Here is a 26,112-nt window from a genome sequence, read left to right on the forward strand (position 1 = left end):
ATTCAATACAGTAAAACAGAAGATACCATCTTTACTTAATCCAGTTTCCTTTTATCTTCCCAAAGATGCATGCTTTTCATATTAGCTAGAGGTTTTAGCTATATAAGCATTTCCTGAGGTGATCTTTATTTGTGATGGGAAGACCTGACCAAAATGTAATGTTAAATGCTCTTTGATGGCAGTACAAATACTCAATTATCCTTTCCCTACCTATACTTTAAACAGCATACAACAAAATCCCTTAATAATATAAAATGACTGGCATGGGTATGGACTTGATCAAAGGCAAAATTTACTATGTTCAAATTCACAGACCCTGTATATAAGATAACGTAACACTCTGCTGTATGAAAATCTTCTGTTACTTACCATGTTCAGATAAGTAATTATTAATTGCTTAGGTGTGAAAACATTTGTCTTCTCTTAATCTTTAATCAAATAATAATTTTTTGGATCCAGTGTTCGTAAAATTTTAGGCATATCTGATCAAACTATCTTACATATTTAACTGTCTGGAATGTTTCTCCTGTCAGTCATTCTTGATTGTCTCTGACGTGGTATTGCTCTTTGTGGTGTGAACCACGGGGACAACAGTCAACAGTGAACTTGGGTTCAACAGCAGAGATGGCAGTAGAGCTCCCTTTAGGACTCCTGAAGCTGCGATGAAACCACCAAAAAGCACCTCAGAAAAACAATTTCCTTCTGACCTCAACAATACTTAACGTCAAACTATAAATTTTAATAAGGAAAAAAATTCTACTCTATCACTCTTACACTCTCTTTTTAAAAAGCTCTTTTTTTCGGTACATGGATTCATTGATTTTATCACAAGATGATTTAATGACTATATGGATAACTAAAATGCATATACTGATCTGAGCCTTATTGTTGAGTTAATTTTGCATACAGGGAAAGAGATGGCTAATGAAAATTTCTAGTAACTTTGAGATATATAAAGAAGAAAACTATTTCAAGAATATGAATTGTAATTTATATTAATCTTGTAAGCATTTGTAGGATAGTGTATCAAAAATTTTTATTCATATGATTCTAATTTAAAAGGTAATGATTTATTAAGGATATAAAAATTATTTAGAACTGCATATAGGACCAAATCAAAGTGCAGGTATGTTTTCAGCTATATGCAACCATAAGAAATTTTGTTCCACCTTAATATACTTTAGCTTTCCTCTGGGAAGGTCTGGTACCACTACTAGAGTTTTTTCTTCACTTCAGAGTAGGATTTATTCTAGAGTTTGAGGAATGTGAGTTTCATTGCTTACTACCTTTGTTTTGCTTCCTTCAAAATGCTAATATATGGTTTTGAGGAGTATGTTAGAAAGCTAGATTGCATGCCCTGAGAACTTTTCTCATGTGTCAGAGGGTTTCTTGGAATTAATTTGCTGCCTGACAATCTTCTAGATATGTGAAATCGTACATCTACAGAAGGCATTCAGAGCCCAAAGTTCCCAAATTGTAGAATAGTCCTTAGCTAACAATATTCTGTAACATGCTGACATAGTTTATTAAAACAAATAAGTTTTTTTGCTTCTGAGGATAGACACTCTGTATTCAGACAGCATTATTTTTCACTTTCTATGATATTTTTCAGAATCTGATTCCAAGAGCAGGAATGTCTGTATTCAATAAGGTTAAACATTAAAACTGGAGTATTTTGATTTTTTCCAAACCTCAGATGTAGTAAGTTTCTGAGACTCAGTCCTATAGATCCCAATGGGGACATCTCCAGTAGAAGAGCACAACTTCTGATAAAGTCTGGCATAAGTTCTGATCCATAAGTCATCCTCAGTGATTTTCATCTGTAATATATATGAATTATTTACATATTAAATTTTTAAGAAATAAAAATCCAGTGGTTATTTTTTACTTTTTAAAGGCAAGTTTATTAATATTTTGAAACCTCAAGTTGCTTATCCACATATTTAGATGTATTTATTGCACTATACTTCAGCTTATCCTTGGGGTTTACCCAAACTTAAGAAAAGCAACTACTCACATTATGGCAGCATGATAATGTATTAGCTCAACATTAGTGGTCAACAGTCTCTGGTAATTGAAAGATGTAGGAAAACATGTGGAGACTTTTTAATATGTTAGAGGCTGCTACCAGTATTTAGTGAACAGGTCTGCCAATATTAAAAAATATGAACATGAGAAGAACACTCCAGCACAAAAAGGAGTTGTCTATCCAAGTGCAATAGTACTCAGAGTGATAAAGATGTGTAGCAGGTGAACACAGAGCTCACAACTAGGAGGCATAAATACTCTGCTAATCATAAATCTGAATTGTTAACAAGTCACTTCATTAAATCACTCTGACATGGCATTTCTATTCACAAAAGAGGAGCCAAACAGCATGATCAGTGTTTTCCCTGCAGCATGACATCTTGTGTCAGAAGCCATCAGTCTCAAATGCCAGCTAGAAAAAAACACTTGTTCTGAATTTCACATAGAATGACTATTTTCATGATTATTAATTTAAGATAATGTTTTCCCTGAAAATTTTTAAGGAATTAAAAAACCATAACGTTATTCTTTGAGTAGTTATTAGAAAAAAAGTGACATGGGAGAGTCAGGCAAAGTACATTATAGATGGATTTCAAAATGGTCTATGAGAACAATTTTATATTCCAGAGATTAACTTACAGAACAAAGAAACCCTGATCCTGGTGTGGTGTCCAATCCCAACAGAAGTCTGGTGATAGAAATCATATAATCCTTTACAAATGACTGCAACATAAAAAAAAATTGATTTCTAAAAGGTTACTTCTCATAACACATCCTTAAAGGCTACATAAGGAAACAAAAATCTGTCTTATCAGTGTCCTTAACACACTATAGTTAAACTGTCCATAAGGAAACATGGCTAATAATTATTCTCTAAAATATCCTGATATGCTTAAATTTTATGCATGTTATTAGATATGATAAAAACATCTGAACTCTTTAACAACAAAAAAGCTAGGAGCTGAAATAAGGGAATTATCAAAAAACTTTAAAAAACTAAAATTTGCAATTATATTTCAACTCTTCACTAATAGAACAAATTTAGTATCAAATATCTCTATCAGACTATTTTATGTGCTAACATATATTTTGATTTGTTGCTAGAACACTACTCAATAGAGTATTAATGAACCTTCCAATTTTTTCAATTTATTTTTAGCACTAAGTGAAAAGAAAAATTTTCAACCAATACAAGCACATTTCACTATATATAAACAATTATTGAGTAAATTGAATGAAATGACGGCCTTGACTTTCATCTTCAAATGTTAAAAAGTGAAACTTTTATAGTGACTTTATAACATCTTGCTACACTGATGGACAGTGACTGTGATGGGGTATATGGTCGGGACTTGACAATATGGGTGAATGTGCTAACCACAGTGTTGTTCATGTGAAACCTTAGTAAGATTGTATATCAATGTTACCTTAATAAAAAAAAAATTTTGAGTGAAAATTTTAAATAACCATCTACTTCATTTTCATTGCAAAATCTTTCAAAAGGTTATGCCTTTTAAATAAACCTACTAGATTACTGTGTTGATTACCCATTTATTTTACCAACAGCTAGTATCAGAAAACTAAAGAACATACAGAAATACAACCACTCCCTGTTTTCAGGCCAAAGAAATGGCGTTTGGTTTCTAAGGTGTGTTAGTCTCCTAGTAGTTCGGACATGAATTTCTTGAGGTTCATGAAGAGTTGTGACATGCACTGTTCAAATTTATTTGTAAATCAGTGTGTACTACAGAAGGAAAATTTTAAAACAAATTCTCAGGCACTTAAAACTAATGTAAATGAAAAATAGAAAGTACTCATAGAAGAGAAAGAAAGTAAGCTGAAGATTTGACAAATGAGTATTATGAATTGTTTGAGAGTCAGATGTGGTAATATAGCTAATTTTTTTTACCATATTTGTCACTAATTCATTTCTTGTTCAGAGGTCATTTGTCCTATGACTTCATCATGTGCAGACAAGGATCAGGAGTGAGCCGAAAAGATGGGGACAGCCCCACCAGTTATCACATTATTTGTGCATTAAAGCTCACATTATTCAAACACAGAATAATTATTTTGTTTCACTTAATATCAATTTAATTTTATTTTAGATAATACTTACTTTTTAATAATTGGCTTCCAGCTCTACAAAGATGGGAATTAATATAATTATTAAAAATATAAAAGTGGTCTGTGTTTCTAGTGGGAAGGAGAAAAGAGTCTATTGAGAAGATATAACAAAGGACACCAGCATTCCAGCTTTTTTTCTTATGGTACTTTTAAAAAAAGTACCAAGTATGGGATCATTTATCACAGAGATGGGACTGGGAGGGACCTAATGAGGCACACATGGCATGGAGATGGGGGTTCACATTAATCACCAGAGAGTTTATCTCTGGTCCCTTATGGCTCATCTATATATTACGATGGATTATACTGCTTATATCACAGTTTTCTTTGGGGAAACAAATTGAATAATGTCTAAAATAGAATTATAGTAATAGTACAGCACTACACAATTGCAATCAGTAGTTCTTGAATACATAATATAAACATTTAGCTTCAAGAAAATGGGCTTAAATCATTAAACAAACAAAGAGATGGTGTTCAGTATATTTTAAGAATAGAGAATACTCTTACATAATTTAAGATTTATGCAAATAATTTCTAATATCTTATTTTAACCCATGCAAAGTACTGTTTATTTCTGAAAATTGGACCATTAAAATATCTCATTTGCTCTCAGGAAAGTTAAATAGCAGTTACTAGTTGGAAAATTATTGTTCTAGTTCATTCTTTTTGTAGTGGCTTCAGAAAATATACAACTTTGCAGATCTCTAAATCAAAAAGGGTGAGTCAATGAACAGAAAAATTACCTATTGCTTTCCACTTCTCAGTTTTCCTTCTATTCACCTTATACATTAGACTTTCACATGAGATTTTATTTAATATAAGATAGTATGGCTAAAAATTCTGAAAACACTGGTACATAATGGCATAAGCATTTGACAGCTATTGATATAAATTCCTCAGTTTCAACAATACTCTTCACACAATCCCTTCACTCCTTTCTCCTCTTTAGGAGATCGGAGGTAAGAGCCTGTAGTAATGATTTCTGGGGTAGCAGCTGGAAGCCCTGCCTCCCAGAATGCCCAGAATGTTCTGGAACCTTCATGCAGGTAGCCGTGTTTGTTCTCCTTCACAGTGTTTGTTCTGCTCTCATCTGGAACAAGCAGACAGCTAGCAACATTGCTAGAGGCGTGCTTATGAGCATGATTAAGCCAAAGGCCACTAGAAAAGCTTTAACTATATTTGAATTAGTTTAATTAGGCAAACAGTATAGAAAATGGTACATGAATACATAATCAAAAAGAGTACAATCATAACAAAACGTTTGAATGCTTATTTGACACTAAAGTTATTGAACAATTTAAAGCTCTATGAATATCATCTGTGTCTTAATGAAGTGGAAATATTTAGAAATGGTCTTATTATTTGAATCAAAGAATATGAAGCACTGCTGCTGTTATTTCTGACAGAGTAAAAAAAGGTTAAAATACATTTGTGTAAATAGCATTTCTCTGAATATCTTAGCTATGATAAGATGACAGTGTTAACTTGGGCATTCAGGAACAAACTAAATGGTTCTTAGTTGTAAAATCTTTTTTATGTTTATATAATGTAGGCAATAATTAGCAAATGTTTAAAATGTCCTTGGTTTATCAGTTTATTCACATCAGTTTTTATCTTACTTTGGAAAAATATTTATTATACACAATGCTGTCTTTTTTTTAACCTAGTAATTTTTTTTCTTGGCTTTTGTTTTTTAGTCTAGCAATATACTTAGAGTAATATGCAAAATGTATTCAAATGTCATAATAAATGCTGTAGGACACTGGGACTAAAGAATGTTAAATATTATTTCATAGATTAATCTGAAAAATAATTTTTTTCTTACAAAATGTTTCATGGACTTATTTATGTCATCAAACACATTAAATAAAATATTGAATTTTTTCCAGGGCCAATTTTAAGTTAACAGCTCCATGAGAAATACTCAATTATTATTTATTCTATAAAATATATTTAAAAATAATTTTTGAGAGATAAAAATAAATATCTCATACCTGATATAGAAGTGTATCCAACATACTGATGCTAAACACCCTCCCAGCCGCAAAAGGCAGTCGAAACATAAAGGCCAAATTAGAACCTCTTTCTCGTTCTTTCTGTTCAAGATTTGACATAGAAAAATTTATGAGCATTCTGTATTTTACACTTATCTGCTTAGTTAAATTGTGATATATATGTAATGAAAATACATTCATTATATGGTTCATATCTAAAAATGTGTCATTACTTCACTTAAAATTGTATGTTTAAGGGAGAGCTTGAGAAAAGACGGTAGAGTAGGAAGGCAAGGTGGAAACCTCCTGCACATATGCACCAAACAAGCAACTACAGCAAATGACCTGAAGACTGCAGAGCAGACCATCTACACCTGGGGAAGAAAAGAAGACCATACAGAGGACGATAAAGTGGCAGAGCCACATTCAATCAAGCTTGCCCTTCCCTGATCCCAGCCCACAAGCAAGGAGGGAGGGGAACGAAGTAGCGAGGTGATAAGCACTCAGGAACTCTGTACATCTGGCCCTGGAAATCTGTTCTGCAAACACAATCCACATTGCAATGGGCTTGGTGATTTATGGGGTTGGACACCAGGGAGAGTCAGAGCACTCTGGGACGCTGAGACTCCTACTGCTTATGGAAGACAGGCATGCACTGTCAGTCCTGCTAAGACCTAACAAGAAAGCTGTAGAATGATTTAGGGCCATGGAAAGGATGGCAGAAGGCCAGGTGTTGTTTGGATAGAGCTCTCTCAACAGGAGAAGGGCAGGTGAATAACTCTTCCCCAGCCCTCCTGCAGCCCAACTAGGTGGGCACTCACAGAAGCTGGTCCCAAATGCTCCATTCCTTCAACTAATGTCTCAGCCCAGAGGCACTTCCTGTTCTCCCACCCACATAGTACACTCAGCCCAGCATCAGCCAAAATTTTGGACCTGGCTCTCTCTCAGCCCAACTGCCAAGGTGCCTGCAGAAGCCAGGTCCAAATGCTCCTTCTTTCCCAGTGGTGACCTGCCCCACCATCCCTAACAGCACAGTAGCTCTGCCATTAATTCACAACAGGCAGAGGGCAGCCCTGTCCACAATGACCCCTGAAGAAGCACCTGCACACAACTCACAAAGGGCCCACCAAGGTAAACAGTCAACTATTGTTGACCAAGATCAGCCACTTCTGGCAGAAAGTGAGAAAGGTGGCCCCTACCACAGCCCACCAACAGCAACTCTGTCTCCACTACTAAGGAAAACCAGGCACAGGTGAGCAAAGAGTCTTGAGCTTTGGGGCACCTCAGAACGCCTTCATAAAGCTATGGCTCTCTAGACAAGAAGGCACACAGATCTATTTAATACACAGAAAGGAACACAGAAATCAGACAAAATGAGGAGGCAGAGAATATGTTCTAAATGAAAGAACAGGAGATACCAGGAAGAGGGCTAAGTGAAACAGAGATCACCAATCTTCTTGATGAAGTTTTCAAAGTAACAGTGATAAGTACGGCTCACTGACATGTGGAAAAGAATTGATGATTTCAGAAAGAACAAAACCCCCACAAACACATGGAGGCTAAACAACATGCTTCTAAGTAAATGTGGATCAATGAACAAATCAAAGAAGAAATCAAGCAATACATGGAGACAAATGGAAACAAAAACACAACACTTCAATATATAAGGGATGCTGCGAAAGTGGTTCAAAGAAGGAAGTACATAGCAATACAGGCCTACCTCAAGAAACAATAAAAACACAAATAAACAGTTTAAACTCACAACTGAGAAAAACCAGAAAAAGAAAAAATGAAACCAAAAGTTAATAGGAGGGACATAATAAAAATCAGAGGAGAAATAAATAATACAGAAAATAATAAAACAATAGAAAAAAGTCAATGGAGCCAAGAGCTGATTCTTTGAAAGATAAATGAAATAGACAAGCCCCTGTCCAGATTTATCAAGAAAAAAAAGAACACACAAACAAAGGAATCACTAATGAAAAAGGAATAGTTACAGCTGACACCATAGCCATACAAAGAATTATTAGAGAATTCTATGAAAAATTATGACAATAAATTGGACAATGTAGAGGAAATGCACAAGTTCCTAGAAAAGTATAACCTTCCAAGACTGACCCAGGAAGAAACACAAAATCTGGACAAACCAGTTACCAGTAACAAAATTGAATTGGTAATAAAAAAATTCCCAACATACAAAAGTCAAGGATCCGATGGCTTCACAGCTGAATTTTACTGAAGATTTGAAGGGTTATTATACATCCTTCTTAAAGCATTCCAAAAAGGAGAGGAAGGAATACTTCCAAACTCCTTCTATGAAGCCAGCAGCACTCTTATATGAAAACCGAAGACAGTGTACAAAAAAGCAAGTAAATTATAGAACAATATCCCTAATAAACATAGATACAAAAATCTTTAACAGCATATTAGCAAACCAAATTCAAAAATACATCAAAAGGATCATCTATCTTGACCAAGTGGGATTAATTCCAGGTATTCAATGATGGTGCAATATTCATAAATCAATCATTATGATACACCAGATTAACAAAAAGCAGGAGAAAAACCATACGATCATCTCAATAGATGTTGAGAAAGCATCTGAAAAATTCAGCTTCTCCTCATGGTAAAACCTCTCAACAAAATGGGTATAGAGGGAACAAACCTCAGCATGATAAAGGTCATAACCCACAGCTAACATCATATTCTATGGTGAAAAGCTGAAGGATTTCTCTCTAAAATCAGAAACAAGATTAGGATGTCCACTCTCATCACTTTTACTCAACAAAGTACTGGAAATCCTAGCCTCAGCAGTCAGACAAGATAAAGAAATAAAAGATATCCAAATTAATGAGGAAAAAGTGAAACTGTCACTACTTGCAGATGACATGATACTACATATAAGCCCTAAAGACTCAACCAAAATCCTATTGCAACTAATAACAGGATTCAGCAAAGTTGAGGGTTACAAAATTAATACACAGAAATCTGTTGAGTTTCCATATACTAGCAATGATATGGCAGAAAGAGAAACTGGGGAAACAACTCTGTTTACAATTGCATCAAAAAGAATAAATACCTAGGAATAAACCTAATCAAGGAGGTAAAGACCTCTGAAAGCTATAAGACAATGAGGAGACAAATTAGAGAAGACAAAAATAATGGAAATCTATCACATCCTCGTGGATGGAAGATTATTGTCAAAATGGCCATCCTGCCATTTTGAATACTATTATTCAATAAAATCCCTATCAAAATACCAATGGCATTTATCAATGAACTAAAACAAATAATCCTAAAATTCATATGGAATCACAAAAGACCCCAAATAGCTAAAGCAATCCTGAAAAAGAAGAACAAAGCTGGGGCTATTACACTCCCTGACTTAAAGCTATACTACAAAGCTAGTATTCAAATCAGTATGGTATTGGCACAAGAACAGACCCACAGATCAGTGGAATGGAATATAGTGCCCAGATATAAACCACACATATACGCTCAATTAAAGACATGAATATACACTGGGGAAAATACAGTCTCTTCAACACATAGTGTTGGGAAAACTGGTCAGCTATACACAAGAGAATAACACTGGATTTCTGTCTATCCCTATACATAAGAGTAACTCAAAATGGATTAAAGACCTGAATGTAAGACTTGAAACCATAAAACTCTTAGAAGAAAACAGGCAAAAATCTCTTGAACATAAGTATGAGCAAATTTTTTGGGACACATTTCCCCGGGCAACAGAAACAAAAGCTAAAATGAAGAAGTCAGACATCATACTAAATTGTTGTTTTAGTTATGTGCAGCCATATTGTGCAGCGAAGGATACCATCAATAGAACCAAAAGGCAACCTGCAGTATGGGAGAATATATTAATAAGTGATTTTTCTGATAAGGGGTTAACATCCAAAATATATAAAGAACTCATATGACTCAACATCAAAAAATCCAAACAGTCCAATTAAAAAAGGGCAGAGGACCTGAACAGCCATTTTTCCAAACAGACGTACAGATGGCCAACAGGTCTAGAAAAACATGCTTCACATCACTAATCAACAGATAAATGCAAATCAAAACCACAGTGAGATATCACCTCACACCAGTTAGAATGGCCGCTCTCCAAAAGCCAAGAAATAACAAGTGTTGGAGAGGATGCAGAGGGAAGAGAAACATATAGACTGTTGGTGGGAATGTGAATTGGTGCAGCCACTATGGAAAGCAGTATGGCATTTCCTTAGAAAACTAAAAATAGAAATACCATATGACTCAGTAATCCCATTTCTAAGAATTTATTCAAAGAAAACAAAATCCCTGTTTTGAAAAGATACATGCACCCCTGTGTTTACTGCCACATTATTTGTAATAGCCAAGATATGGAAGCAACCGAAGTGTCCATCAACAGATGAATGGATAAACAAGATGTGGAAAAGATACCCACTGGGATATTATTCAGCCATAATAAAAGAAGAAATCTTGCCATTTGCAACAAAATGGATGAACCTAGTGTGTATTATGCTAAGTGAGGTAATCCAGGTAGAGAAAGACAAATACCAAGTGATTTCACCTATTTGTGGAATCTAAAAACAAGGTAAAACAAAATGAACAGAATAGCAGTAGACTCATAGACACAGAATTGCACGGTGGTTACCATCAGGGAAGGCTTGTGGTGGGTGGGTGGGTGGATGGGTGGGAAGGTGAGGGGGATAATGGGGCACACAAATCCCAGTGATAATATAGGTTGGTGATGGGGATGGTAGTATAGCATGGAGAATATAGCCAATGGTTCTATAACATCTTTTTATGTTGACAGATAGTAATTGCATTTAATAATGTGTTTAACTATTCAACCACTATGTTGATACTTGAAACCCATATAATATTGTAAACCAACTATACTTCAATGAAAAAAATGCATATTGTTTCCTTTTAATTTACATAACCAGGTTTTCTTAATCAATTTAAATACCCAATAGTTAAGAAAGGTTAATCTTTGATTCATTAAACATTTATTTACATTTTACATTTTATGAAAAGGCTTTAATGTGATATAATAAAAGGAATAAAAAATAAAATCATTTAATCAAATTATAAAAACAAAAGTCACATAGTGCATCACAACTCTTATATCTGCATTTGAATATTCCATCTGTGAATGCAAAAAATAATAGGAAGAAGTCATCACATCCAGTGGTATTTAGCTTTCCATTATCTAAGTTTTCATTTTCTAAATACGCCTTTTAAGTTGTGCCAGCCACACCAATCTCCAACCTGCAGCTATGCTTCTGTAAATGGCAAAAAGAAAAAAAAGGGAGAAAAGAAATTGTGTGTGTGTGTGTGTGTGTGTGTGTGTGTGTGTGTCTGTTCTGGTATACGGGGGTTTATTTGGAAGAATTCTGTTGCTATTATTGTCCCTTAATGAATTAATACATAAGTGCAAATGTTTGTGTAAGAGTGTCTAAGAATGTAGGTTAATCTTGTATTTGACAAATCGTGGTCTGAAAAATGCTGGTTTCATTTGTTGCCAATTTTCCTTTCCTAGGAAACATCTATACTAAGTAAATTTAAAAAGTCAGCCCTTACTCTTTGAGGCAATACACATTATCTCTTCTTACCGATGTAGCAAATCTGGGGGATCTTAAAGGAAGGGAAGCCTCCCTGTCCCTATTTTATGAGAGTGGGTGAGGGAGTTTTATTCAAGGAGTGAGTTTTAGAGATGAATGGGGTTTACTGCTGATGTTTGCTGTAATGGTGGCATGAGAGGGACTTGACCCCTGGGCTTCCCCTGGATGAACAGATGAGGTACAGGTTCAATATCAGCCCTTCCAAAGAGCAAGAAGAGTTATTCCCCCACATCTATTTGTCTATCTGGTTGAGAATGCTTTCCAGACTACAGGAATATCTTTGAGATTTAGGGAGAAGGTAAAAGAAGGATGGGCAAGTGGTACCCTATTTTTTTGTCTATGTCCATTACATCTTAATATATTCTCTAATTTGTTATCTTAGGTGTCAACAATGTTTAATTTGACAGTCCATATAGGTTTGGAGATGACTGTAATTAGCTTCTTATAGACTTTCCTATAAATTTGGGGCCAAATCCAGTTCTTAAGATGGGGCAAGAATCCTGGAAAGCCAAGGTATCTTATACCCAAGTTAAAGCAAATAGCCAGAGTAATGTGCTAAGACACTTGAGGTCCAGAATCTGTTATGGGGAAAAATGGAAAACAGCAAGATTGTTGGAGATTGCATATTGCTTATCCATAGTCTTCTTTTCCGGCTTTGATGGCTGACTTCTATTATTTGGTTGGGATCGTCTAAGCAAGGAACATTTTATCTCTTCATTGCGTACTCCTCTTGCTAACAAGGGGCATGGGCCATGCTTTGTGATATACTTTAATGATTCTTCACTTTTCTCATCCCTTAATTTTTTAAATCAATTTTTGGTTCTTGTTTTTCTTTGATGCCAGACTTAGCTGCCATTGAACTAGATGCGGAATTAATTTGTTCATAATTACACCCAGGGAGTATTGATGATTTGGTGATGGTGATGATAAGCATTGGAAAGTTTTCCAATGGTGACACCTGTGTGTGGTGGGGAGGAGGCAGGAGAAGGCACCTGACGGCAGGCACAGACGGAGACCCAGAGGAGCTGGGGATTTCAACATGTGGAGGAAAACGTGGTATCAAACACTTCAAAAATCAAGTAGGAGGAATACTGAGAAAAATCGTAATTTAGAACATGATCCCAACTTTAGCACTCTCTCTACTCTTTCAATATGAACCGTCTACTCTTTGCACTTTAAATATTTCACCTTCAGACTTCTAAACCCTTATGTCAGCTTTCACAACTTTTCCAAACTCCAGTTATGAGTAGCAACCTGAGTAACTTTCTCTAAACTTATGCTGTATAAAATGAATTTTTCATCAGGAACAATATTCTAACTGGTCAGAGTCAAAGCTACTAATTAGTCTAGCAGAGAATCTCAGACCACCACCCTCATCTCTCCCACCAGTCCATTCATCAAATTTCTAATTTCCACCATTTATCCTTAAAGTTATCTTACAATTATTCCCTCTTCTACATTATATTGCTAAAACATTGTTAGAGTCTAAATCTCCTATTATTTTTCCAGCTTCAAGTCTTTTGTTACTTCAAGTCATCCAATGTGATACTGTTAATTATTCTTACTAACAATTCTGATAATGTCACTTTTTGTTTATAAATCCAAGTTCAGTTTATTCTACAATTCAGACTTCATTGGACATGCCTGGAGAACACAGAGGCAGGACTTTTGTGAAAAAGCAACATTTATTCATCAAAAGAGCTTGTCCTAAGAATGCCCTGACAATGAACTTCAGTCAATGACAAGACCAATGGGTCAGAGGCAGTGTGATCTTTGGCATATAGTGGTTCTTTCACTCAGATTTTCCTTGCCCATGATTTACCGATGGTGAGTATGCATTTCTTAAATCCAGTGAATTGCCCTCTAACTTTAACGTTTAAAGAATACTTCAAATGATTTTTACTAGAAATCTACATTCACATACTTCAGCTTAATTACATTACACAGCGCATATGCTTTAAAAAAGTTCTTCAGTGCAACTACATCCCCAGTTCATACAGTATACTTTCTAAATACAGAAGTTCTTTTACCTTCAGTGTCTACCCTGTAGGAAATGAACTCTCTTCGTATCTCCACATGTCTGGATCCTATCAGTAAGTATAATTTTATAATAAAAACACTATAATTGAGTCCATTCATTATTAAAGGTTCCAACCAAGCACTAACTCATTCATTTGCTTATTAAATCAGTCATTTAACAAATATGTATTGCGAGTGTACTCTGTGTAGGGCATTATCCTCAATGTGAAGTATACAGAGTTCCCGTATGGAAAAATACCATTAATACAGAATCATTATGTGTTGAATATGTGCCGAGTGCTAGTAAACAAAGATGGATACTTTCTTCGCTTTCAGGAGCTCACAGAAATGTGAGTGGTAAAAATAACAATCCAGAGTGAATGTGTGCCATATAAGGAGAGATGATGTAGAAGCATGCAGGAAGGTCATTCAGCTTTGTCTTTTGGTAGAAAAGTCACGAGGCTGAATTAGAAGTGATTTTATATTGTGACCTAAAATATGATTAGAAATTACTCAGTAAATTTGAAGAGGGCTAGTGATAAATAGAAAACTAAGACAAGGTCCACTATAAGCGAGAATCTGGAAGTGAGAAACAGGAACTCGGAGGACTTGAGGAAGCATGAGCAGCTCTGTGGGTGGGCGACATGGAGAGGTCAGCGATGTCCGGTGACCGTACACGGGGCCCTGAACTCCCAGGATGCTGCAGAGGAAAGAGGTCCTACTAAGAACCACTGGAAAACAATGGTATGTATTGGAACCCTCCCACAAAAATGGGTTATATGATTCCTTCCTTGAATCCATGTGAAGAACTTTTAATTTCATCTTTAAGTGCACTGAGGGAAAAATCAAGTGTTTTTAAAGAGGACTGATAGGATCATATTTTTAGAGTTTTCACTCTAATGACAATATGGAAAGTGCACCGGGAATGGGGAGGTGACATGGGGAACCTGAGCAAGATAAACAGGATGTTAATACAGTAATTCTATTAAGATATTCTCTACTATTGTATTTGCAGACAGATCTTCAAATATATTTAGACATTATACAGTTCATTTGAGAGAAATTTTACTGATTTTAGTAGTAAAGTAGGGAAGATGAAGACGATATCCAAAGTTCTGGAAAACTGGTTGGACAAAGGCACCTTTCTTTAAAAAAAGAAATGTGGAAGAAGAGTGTCTCACATTAAGAGTTAGACTTGAGTTTCAAGGTTAATGGAAAAGTCCAACTGTTAAAAATACAGACCCAACAGAGTATAACGTACAGTGAATTAGAGCTTGGACTCTCGATAAACACACACAGGATCTGAGTCAAGTGTGGTCCTGTACTACTTGGATGACCTTGTACAAGTTACGTACACACTCCATTCCTCAGTTTCACTACTTGTAAGACAGGATATATGGTGCTTTCATCCCATCATGATCATAATAATTACACCAGATAAAACATCTACAAGCATTATATGTAGTAAACAATTAATAAATACTTTTCTATCAATTAATTATTTGAATATGTCATTATACATCATATTATGAATTTCATTTTGCTTTCTTTCTTCATGTTATACTACTTCCCAAGCTCTTACTGGACTGATCTAGTGTTTCATTGAAGCTAGGTATTACCTATCGAAAGATAACTTTATCACCTTATTTAAAGTAGGCCTTCCCCAGGTAATTTTGGATATAGCCTTGTTATGACACTTATAGTTCTACTGAGGTCTACAATTCCTTGTTCATTTTTTTATTTGTTAGTTGTCTGTATGAGCTTGACCAGAAGTTCCAGAAGAGCAGAAGCCATGTTTTTGCTTTCTGTAACATAAACAATGCCTACCACTGCCTAGAACACAGATGATCCTTGCCATTTTATTGAACAAATGAATAAACTTATTCTACCTATACTAGTTGCATACATCAAAATTTATTTAAAAGTTTAATTCTTATACTGTCTTATGCAGGAAGCAAGAAGCAAACAATTTGAGGTTCACTCAAGAGGTCTCTCTTCTTACTTTGGTTTTAATTGAAATTGGAAGACGTAAAGGAAGGCTATGAATATGTTATAAACAGCTGTCTTCTTTGGCATTTCTTTTGACTGTTGCATTTTACACAATACAGTAATAGATATTCCTATGAATATTTATTGTACAAACATATAATTCCTGGATCACAGGAAGATGGTGGCGTGAGTAGTTCAGAGGAAATCTCCTCCCCAAAACATATTTATGAAAATACAATAAATACAACTATTCCTAAAAGAGACACCAGTGGATTCAGTACAACAGCCAGGATACATCTACATCTGTGAGAACTCAGCATCACACGAAGGGGGTAAGATACAAGCCGTGGCCAGGTGGGACCCGAATGCCCCCCAACCCCAGAACCCGGTGGGAAGAAAGGAGTCAGAACAGGGAGTGAGTGAAAGCCCAGGACTGCTAAACAACCAGCTCTAGAAATCTGCACCTGGAATGCAGACACAAGGTGCACGGGGTGCTGGATATTAGAGAAACGGAAAAGCAAAACCTGTGGGCAGGTCCCCACAACCGGCACTCCTGAGAAAAAAGAAAAGTGAGTGCTTTCTGCAAGTCTTAAAGAGACAGGGACCCCATAGCCGGACGAAGTTGTCCCAGCAGCTGGGAATACTGGGGAAACATAGGCGCCCTAAACAGAGGCAGTGCAGCTCTGAAGCCTCTCACAGCACTAGGCAGCCTGCCAGTCATTCCTCCAACTGGCACAGACCCAGACACATGGGCCCAGTAGCAGGAGAGTGGCAGCACATGCCAGGGACAGCAGCACCAGAAGGAACTGAGAGGAGATCCGTGCACCACAGGAGAGGCTTGTGCTAGCCAGCAGCGGTGCAACCAAACAGCCCAGGCGTGGCTTGCATGCACTGGTGACAGTGAAGCCAGAGCCTGGTAGAAGCCTGCACGGAAGAGCCCTGTGCGCACCTGCAGTGTAGCTAGAGGGAGCAGGCATGCTCCCAGGAGCCGACTGGAATCCCAGCCCAATGCACAGCTGCCCACGCCAGACCCAAAGGCCGCTGCTGTCACCCAGCTGCCCGGCAGGGTCACCGCTAGCATAGAGAAGCGCACCTGGCATGCCTGCCACTCCCCACAGGGCTCTGTGCTGCTCTGACAGACACCCCGCCCACAGCAGCTTAGGAGATTAACCCGGGGGCTGCTCCAGGAGTGCAGGTAGCCGTCACAGGCAGCGGAGAAGGGCAAGGCATCCAGCAAACAGCAAAGGACATTCTTCTCCCAGCTGACACAACCACAACCTGCCTACAGCCACTGCTATCATATGAAAAGGCAAAAAATCTGGTCCAGTACAAGACAGTTACAACTGAGAAAGGATCTGCAGAGGCAGACCTAACCAGTCTCCCTGAAAAAGAATTCAAAATAAAAATCATGAACATGCTGACAGAGCTGCAGAGAAATATGCAAGAGCTAAGGGATGAAGTCTGGAGGGCGATTACAGATGTCTGGAGGGAGATTACAGAAGTGAAACAAACTCTGGGAGGATTTGTAAGCAGAATGGATAAGATGCAAGAGGCCGTTGATGGAATTGAAACCAGAGAAGAGGAACGCATAGAAGCTGATGCAGAGAGAGATAAAAGGATCTACAGGAATGAAACAATATTAAGAGAACTGTGTGACCAATCCAAAAGTAACAATATCCACATTATAGGGGTACCAGAGGAAGAAGAGAGAGAAAAAGGGATAGAAAGTGACTTTGAAGAAATAATTGCTGAAAACTTCCCCAAACTGGGGGAGGAAATAGTTGCTCAGGCTGCGGAGGCACACAGAACTCCCGAGAGATGGGATCCAAAGAGGACAACACCAAGACACATAATAATTAAAATGGCAAAGATCAAGGACAGGGACATAGTATTAAAGGCAACCAGAGAGAGTAAAAAGGTCACATACAAAGGAAAACCCATCAGGCTATCATCAGACTTCTCAACAGAAACCCTACAGGCCAGAAGAGAATGGCATGATATACTTAATGCAATGAAACAGAAGGGCCTTGAACCAAGAATACTGTATCCAGCACGAATATCATTTAAATATGAAGGAGGGATTAAACAATTCCCAGACAAGCAAAAGTTGATGGAATTTACCTCCCACAAACCACCTCTCCAGGGTATCTTAGAGAGACTGCTCTAGATGGGAGCACTCCTAAAAAGAGCACAGAACAAAACACCCTACATATGAAGAATGGAGGAGGATGAAAAAGAAGGGAAAGAAATAATCATAAGACTGTGTTTATAACAGCTCAATAAGCGAGTGAAATCAGACAGTAAGGAGGTAACAAGCTAACCTTGAACCTTTGGTAACCTCAAATCTAAAGTCTGCAATGGCAATAAGTACATATCTTTCAGTAATCACCCTAAATATAAATGGACTGAATTCACCAATCAAAAGACACAGAGTAATAGAATGGATAAAAAAGCAAGACCCATCTATATGCTGCTTACAAGAGACTCACCTCAACCCCAAAGACATGCACAGATTAAAAGTCAAAGGTTGGAGAAAGATATTTCATACAAACAACAGAGAGAAAAAAGCAGGTGTTGCAATACTAACATCAGACAAAATAGACTTCAAAATAAAGAAAGTAACAAGAGATAAAGAAGGACATTACATAATGATAAAGGGCTCCTTCCAACAAGAGGATATAACCATTATAAATATATATGCAGCCAACACAGGAGCACCAGCATATGTGAAACAAATACTAACAGAATTAAAGGAGGAAATAGAATGTAATGCATTCATTTTAGGAGACTTCAACACACCACTCACTCCAAAGGACAGATCAACAAGACAGAAAATAAGTAAGGACACAGAGGCACTGAACAACACACTAGAACGGATGGACCTAATAGACATATATAGAACTCTACACCCAAAAGCAACAGGATATACATTCTTCTCAAGTGCACATGAAACATTTTAAAGAATACACCACATACTAGGCCACAAAAAAGAGCATCAGAAAATTAGAAAAGATTGAAATTCTACCAACCAACTTCTCAGATCACAGATATAAAACTAGAAATGAATTGTACAAAGAAAACCAAAGGTTCAAAAACACAGAGGCTTAACAACATGCTCCTAAATAATCAATGGATCAATGACCAAATTAAAACAGAGATCAAGCAATATGTGGAGACAATGACAATAATTCAACACCAAAAATCTGTGGGACACAGTGAAGGCCATGCTAAGAGTGAAGTATATTGTAATACAGGCCTATCTCAGGAAAGGAGAACAATCCCATATGAACAGTCTAATTTCAAAATTGAAACTGTTAAAAGAAGAACAAATGATGTCCAAAGTCAGAAGGAGGGACATAAAAAAATAAGAGCACAAATAAATTAAATAAAGAAGAATAAAAAGAAATAGAAAGAATCAATGAAAGAACAAGGTGGTTCTTCAAGAAAACTAACAAATAGATAAAACCCTAACCAGACTTCTCAAGAAAAAAAGAGTCGACACACATAAAAAGAATCATAAATTAGAAAAGGAAAATCACTGTGGACACCACAGCTATACAAAGAATTATGAGAGAACGCAATGAGAAATTACATGCTAATAAACTGAATAACCTAGAAGAAATAGACAACTTTCTATAAAAACACAATCTTCCAAGGCAGACCCAGGAAGAAACAGAAAATCTGAACAGACCAATAACCAGCAACAAAATTGGATTGGTTATTAAAAAAAAAACTACCGAAGAACAAAATTCCTGGACTGGATGACTTCACTGTTTGAATTTTATCATTTGGTGAGGACCTAATACCCATCCTCCTTAAAGTTTTCCAAAAAGTAGAAGTGAAAATACTTCCAAACTCACTCTATGAGGCCAGCATCACTCTAATACCAAAACCAGGCAAAGATCACAAAAAAAGAAAATTACAGACCAATATCCCTCCGGAACATAGATGCAAAAATACTCAACAGAATATTAGCAAACCAAATTCAAAAATACATTAAAAAGATCGTTCACTGTGACCAAGTAGGATTTATTCCAGTGAGGCAAGGATGGTACACTATTTGAAAATCCTGCACATCATCCACCACATCAACAAAAAGAAGGACAAATGATAATCTCCATAGATGCTGAAAAATCATTAGAAAAAAATCAACCTCTATTCATGATAAAACTCTCAACAAAATGAGTATAGAGGGCACATACTTCAACATAATAAAGGCCATATATGAAAAACCAACAACCAACATCATACTTAACAGTGAAAAGCTGAAAGCTTTTGCTTTAAGATCAGGGACAAGAGAAGGATGCCCACTCTCCCCACTTTTATTCAACATAGTTCTGTTGTTCCTAGCCCCAGCAATTAGACAATACAAAGAAACTAAAGGTACCCAGATTGGCAGGGAAGAAGTTAAACTGTCACTGTTTGGAGAAGACATGACATTGTACATAAAAAAAAACCCTAAAGAATCCACTCTGAAACTACTAGATTTAATATCTGAATTCAGCAACATTCCAGGATACAAAATTAATACACATAAATATGTTGCATTCCCATACATTAACAATGAACTAGTAGAAAGAGAAATCAGGGCAAATCCATTCACAATTGCATCAAAAAGAATAAAATACCTAGGAATGAACCCAACGAAGTGAAAGACCTATACCCTGAAAACTACAAGACATTTATGAGAGCAATTAAAGAAGACACCAATAAATGGAAATACATCACATGCTCATGGATAATTAATATTGAATTTTTAAAATTAATTTCAAGAATTAATATTGTCAAAATGGCCATCCTGCCTAAAGCAATCCACAGATTCAGTTCAATTCCTATCAAAATACTGACAGCACTCTTCAATGAACTAGAGAAAATAATTCTAAAATTCATATGGAAACACAAAAGATCCAGAATAGGCAAAGCAATCCTCAGAAGAAAGAATAAAGCTGGGGGAATTACACTTCCCAACTTCAAGCTCTACTACAAAGCCACAGTAATCAAGACAATTTGGTACTGGCAAAAGAACAGACCCATAGACCAAAGGAACACACAAGAGAGTCCAGATATAAACTAAAGCATATATCGTCAACTAATATACAATAAAGGAGCCATGGAAATAGAATGGGAAAATGACAGCCACTTCAACAACTGGTGTCAGCAAAACTATACAGATACATGCAAGAGAATTAAACTGGATTATTGCCTAACCCCATATATAAAAGTAAACTCAAAATGGATCAAAGACCTGAATGTAAGTCATGAAACCATAAAACTCTTAGAAGAAAACATAGGCAATAATTGATTGAATATAAACATGAGCAAATTTTCCTTGAACGCATCTCCTTGGGCAAGGGAAACAAAAGCAAAAATGAACAAATGGGATTACATCAAACTAAAAGCTTCTGTACAGCAAAGGACACAATCAGCAGAACAAAAAAATATCCTACCGTATGGGAGAACATGTTTGTAAATGACATATCCAGCAAGGGGTTAACATCCAAAATACATAAAGAACTCATATGCTTCAACATCCAAAAAGCAAATAATGCGATTAAAAAATGGACAGAGGATATGTACAGGCAATTCTCTAAAGAAGAAGTTCAGATGGCCAACAGGCACATGAAAAGATGCTCCACATCACTAATTATCAGGAAAATGCAAATTAAAAGGTGAGGATGTGGAGCAAGGGGCACCCTCCTACACTGCTGGTAGGAATAGAAACTAGTTCAACCATTGTCGAGAGCATTATGGAAGTTCCTCAAAAAACTAAAAATAAAAATACCATTGGACCCAGTAATTTCACTTCTAGGAATTTACCCAAACAAGTTCTCAGATTCAAAAAGGCGTATGTCCCCCTATGATAATTGAAGCACTATTTACAATAGTCAGGATTTGGAAGCAACCTAAGTGTCCATCAGTAGATGAATGGATAAAGAAGATGTGGCACATATACACAATGGAGTATTATTTAACCATAAGAAAGAAACAATTCCTACCATTTGCAACAACATGGATGGAGCTAGAGGGTATTATGCTTAGTGAAATAAGCCAAGCACAGAAAGACAAATACCAAATGATTTCCCTTATTTGTGTAGTATAACAAGGAAGCAAAACTGAAGGAATAAAATAGCAACAGACTCACAGACTACAAGAAGGGACTAGTGGTTACTAAAGGGAAGGGGTGGGGAAGGATGGGGGAGGAGGCAGAAGGGGTTGAGGGGCCTTGTGATTATTTCACATGGTGTGGGGGAGGTTACAGGGAAGACATTGCAGCACAGAGAAGACAGGTAGTGACTCTTTGGTATCTTACAGCACTGATGGGCAGTGACTGCAATGAGTATTTGGGGGGGTACTCAATAATATGGATGAATATTATAACCACACTATTTTTCTTGTGAAATCTTCATAAGAGTGTATGTTAATGATACCTTAATAAAAAAATGAATTAAAGACTTAAATGTAAAACACGAAATGGTAAACTTCTAGAGGATAACATAGGGGAAAACTTCAGGACATTGTTTTTGGCATTGACTTCATGGATATGACTCCAAAAACACAGTCAACAAAAATAAAAATAGATGAGTGTGACTATATCAAGCTAAAACAGTTCTTCACAGCAAGGGAAACAATCAAGAGAATGGAAAAGAACATGACAGAAGGAAATTTTTGAAAACCACATATCTGATAATAAGATAACCTTTAAAATATATTGAGGAACTCAAACAACTTGACAATAAAAAAAGCTTAACAACCCAATTAAAAAATGGGTGAAGGATTTAAATAGAGATTTCTCCAAAGACATACAATCAGTTAAAAGGTATATGAAAAATTTCACAATATCAATCATCAGGGAAATTCTAATCAAAAGCACAATGAATTGTCATCTCACACATACCAGGATGGCTACTATAAAAAACAAAAACAAAAACAAGAAGTGTCGGGGAGAGGAGCCAAGATGGCGGCATGAGTTGTTCAGCGGAAATATCCTCCCAAAAACATATACAATTTTGAAACAACAACAAATACAACTATTCCTAAAAGAGACACCAGTAGATACAGTACAACAGCCAGGGTACATATACATCTGCAAGAACTCAGCATCACAAGAAGGGGATAAGATGTAAGCTGTGGCCCAGTGGGACCCGAACACCCTCCTATCCCAGACCCCAGCAAGAAGAAAGGAGTCGGAGCAGTGAGGGAGAGAAAGCCCAGGACTGCTAAACAACCAGCTCTAGAAATCCATACCAGGAGGGCAGACATGGTGCATAGGGTGCTGGATATTAGAGAAACGGAAAAGCAAAACCTGCAGGCAGGTCCCTGCAACCAGCACCCATGAGACAAAAGAAAAGCGAGTGCTTTTTGCAAGTCTTAAAGGGACAGGGACCTCACAGCTGGATGAAGTCGTCCCATCAAACGCACCCCAGCACCTGGTATCTGGGGAAATCTAGGCGACCTAACCCCCTGGGAAGCAGTGCAGCTCCGAAACCCCTCATGGTGATAAGCAGCCTGCCAGTCATTCTTCCAAGCACAGACCCGAACACACCAGCCCAGGAGTGGGAGAGCGGCAGGGCGCACTTGGGGAGGCGGCACCAGAGGGGCCCGGGAGCGGTCTGCACAAGGACATGCCAGCAGCAGCCAAGTGGCCCAGGGACGGCCCACATGGACTGGCAGCAGCAGTGCCAGAGGGCATGGGGAGCAGCCTGCATGAGTCTGCAGCAGCGCCAGAGGGGCCTAGAGTGGCCCATGGGAGTGGGCAGCAGTGGTGGAAGAGCAGTCCAGGAGCAGCCAGCAGTGGCTCAGCCCAGTGCACAGCTGACAGGGCCACACCCAAAGGCCCAAAGGCTTCTGTCAGTACACAGCTGCCCGGCAGGGGCACTGCTTTCATGGGAGAGTGCACCTGCCATGTCTGCCACTCCCCGCAGGGCTCTGCACTACTCTGACAGAGACCTGGCCCACAGCACCTTAGGGGATTAACCAAGAAGCTGCTTCAGGAGTGCAGGTGACCAAAACAGGCAGTGGAGAAAGGCAAGATGACCAGCAAGCAGGAAAGAACTTTGTTCTCGCAGCTGACACACACACTAATGGCCTACAGCTACCTTTATCACCATGAAAAGGCAGAATTTAGTCCAGTCCAAAATAGTACAGACAACCCTGGAGAGAGGGCCTGGAGTGATAGACCTAACCAATCTCCCTGAAAAAGAATTCAAAATAAAGGTCATAACCATGCTGATGGATCTTCAGAAAATTTGTAAGAGCTAAGGGATGAAGCCCGGAGGGGGATTACAGAAATGAAACAATCTCTGGAAGGACTTAAGAGCAGAATGGATGAGGTGCAAGAGGCCATTACGGGAATAGAAATAAGAGAACAGGAACACAGAGAAGATGACACAGAGATAAAAAGATCTTCAGGAATGAAAGAATATTAAGAGAACTGTGTGACCAATCCAAATGGAACAATATTCACATTATAGGGGTATCAGAAGAAGAAGAGAGAGAGAAAGGGTTAGAAAGTGTCTTTGAAGAAATAACTGCTGAAAACTTCCCCAAACTGAGGGAGGAAATAGTTGCTCAGACCACAGAAGCACACAGAATTCCCAACGGAAGGGACCCAAAGAGGAAAACACCAAGACACATAATAATTAAAATGGAAAAGATCAAGGACAAGGACAGAGTTTTAAAGGGAGCTAGAGGAAAAAGGTCACCTATGAAGGAAAACCCATCAGGCTATCATCAGACTTCACAACAGAAACCTTACAGGCCGGAAGACAATGACATGATATATGTAATGCAATGAAACAGAAGGGCCTTAAACCAAGAATACAGTATCCAGCAAGATTATCATTTAAATATGAAGATGGGATTAAACAATTCCCACACAAGCAAAAGTTGAGGGAATTTGCCTCCTACAAACCACCTCTACAGGGTATTTTAGAGGGACTGCTCTAGATGGGAGCACTCCTAAGGCTAAACAGATGTCACCAGAGAAAATAAAATCACAGCAAAGAAAGCAGACCAACAAAAGATTAACTAAAGATAAAAAATAAAATCAACTATCCACAAAAGCAGTCAAAGGAAACAAAAAGAGCACAGAATAAAACACCCAACATATGAAGAATGGAGGAGGAGGAATAAGAAGGGAGAGAAATAAAGAATCATCAGGCAGTGTTTATAATAGATCAATAAGCAAGATAAGTTAGACAGTAAAATAGTAAAGAAGCTAACCTTGAACCTTTGGTTATCACAAATCTAAAGACTGCAATGGGAATAAGTACATATCTTTCAATTATCACCATAAACGTAAATGGGTTGAATGCACCAAACAAAAGACACAGAGTAGTAGAACGCATAAAAAAGCAAAACCCATCTATATGTGGCTTAAAAGAGACACACCTCAAACCCAAAGACATGCACAGACAAAAAGTCAGGGATGTAAAAAAATATTTCATGCAAACAACAGGGAGAAAAAAAGCAGGTGTTGCAGTACCAGTATCAGACAAAATAGACTTCAAAACAAAGAAAGTCACAAGAGATAAAGAAGGACATTACATGATGATAAAGGGGTCCATCCAACTAGAGGATATAACCACTATAAATATATATGCAACCAGTACAGAAGCATCAGCATATGTGAAACAAATACTAACAGAATTAAAGGAGGAAATAGAATGCAATTCATTCATTTTAGGAGACATCAACATACCACTCACTCCAAAGGATAGATCCACTGGACAGAAAATGAGTAAGGACACAGAGGGACTGAACAACACACTAGAACAGATGGACCTAATGAACATCTATAGAACTCTACATTCAAAAGCAACAGGATACACATTCTTCTCAAATGCACATGGGACATTCTCCAGAATAGACCACATACTAGGCCACAAAAAGAGCCTCAGTAAATTCCAAAAGATTGAAATTCTACAAAACAACTTTATAGATCACAAAGGTATACAACTAGAAATAAATTGTACAAAGAAAATAAAATGGCTCACAAACACATGGAGGCTTAATAACATGCTCCTAAATGATCAATAGATTAACGAACAAATTAAAATAGAGATCAAGTAATATATGGAAATAAACGACTACAACAACACAAAGTCCCAACTTCTGTGAGACGCAGTGAAAGCATTCTTAAGAAAAAAGTGTATAGCAATCAAGGCATACTTAAAGAAGGAAGAAGAAACCCAAATGAATACTCTAATGTCACAATTATCGTAATTGAAATAAGAAGAACAAACGAGGCCTAAAGTCAGCAGAAAGAGGGACATCATAGAGATCAGAGAAGAAATAAAATTGAGAAGAATAAAACAATAGAAAAA

At 37.2% G+C, this 26,112-nt stretch overlaps 1 protein-coding gene across 5 annotated transcripts in view; it reads right to left on the bottom strand.

Annotated features, from left to right (window-relative positions):
• Positions 1 to 26,112, bottom strand: part of KCNT2 (potassium sodium-activated channel subfamily T member 2) — a 431,161-nt gene that overhangs the window by 38,265 nt on the left and 366,784 nt on the right. For all 5 annotated transcript variants that reach the window (XM_036919693.2, XM_036919691.2, XM_036919695.2 and 2 more), the window contains 3 exons: positions 6,153 to 6,254; positions 2,668 to 2,751; positions 1,692 to 1,820 (listed from right to left, as the gene is read on the bottom strand). In XM_036919693.2, the coding sequence (XP_036775588.2) occupies positions 1,692 to 1,820; positions 2,668 to 2,751; positions 6,153 to 6,254 (315 nt within the window). The remainder of the gene's footprint in view (positions 1 to 1,691; positions 1,821 to 2,667; positions 2,752 to 6,152; positions 6,255 to 26,112) is intronic.

Source organism: Manis pentadactyla, chromosome 19 (genome assembly GCF_030020395.1).
Source record: "Manis pentadactyla isolate mManPen7 chromosome 19, mManPen7.hap1, whole genome shotgun sequence".
Classification (NCBI taxonomy): Eukaryota; Metazoa; Chordata; class Mammalia; order Pholidota; family Manidae; genus Manis; species Manis pentadactyla.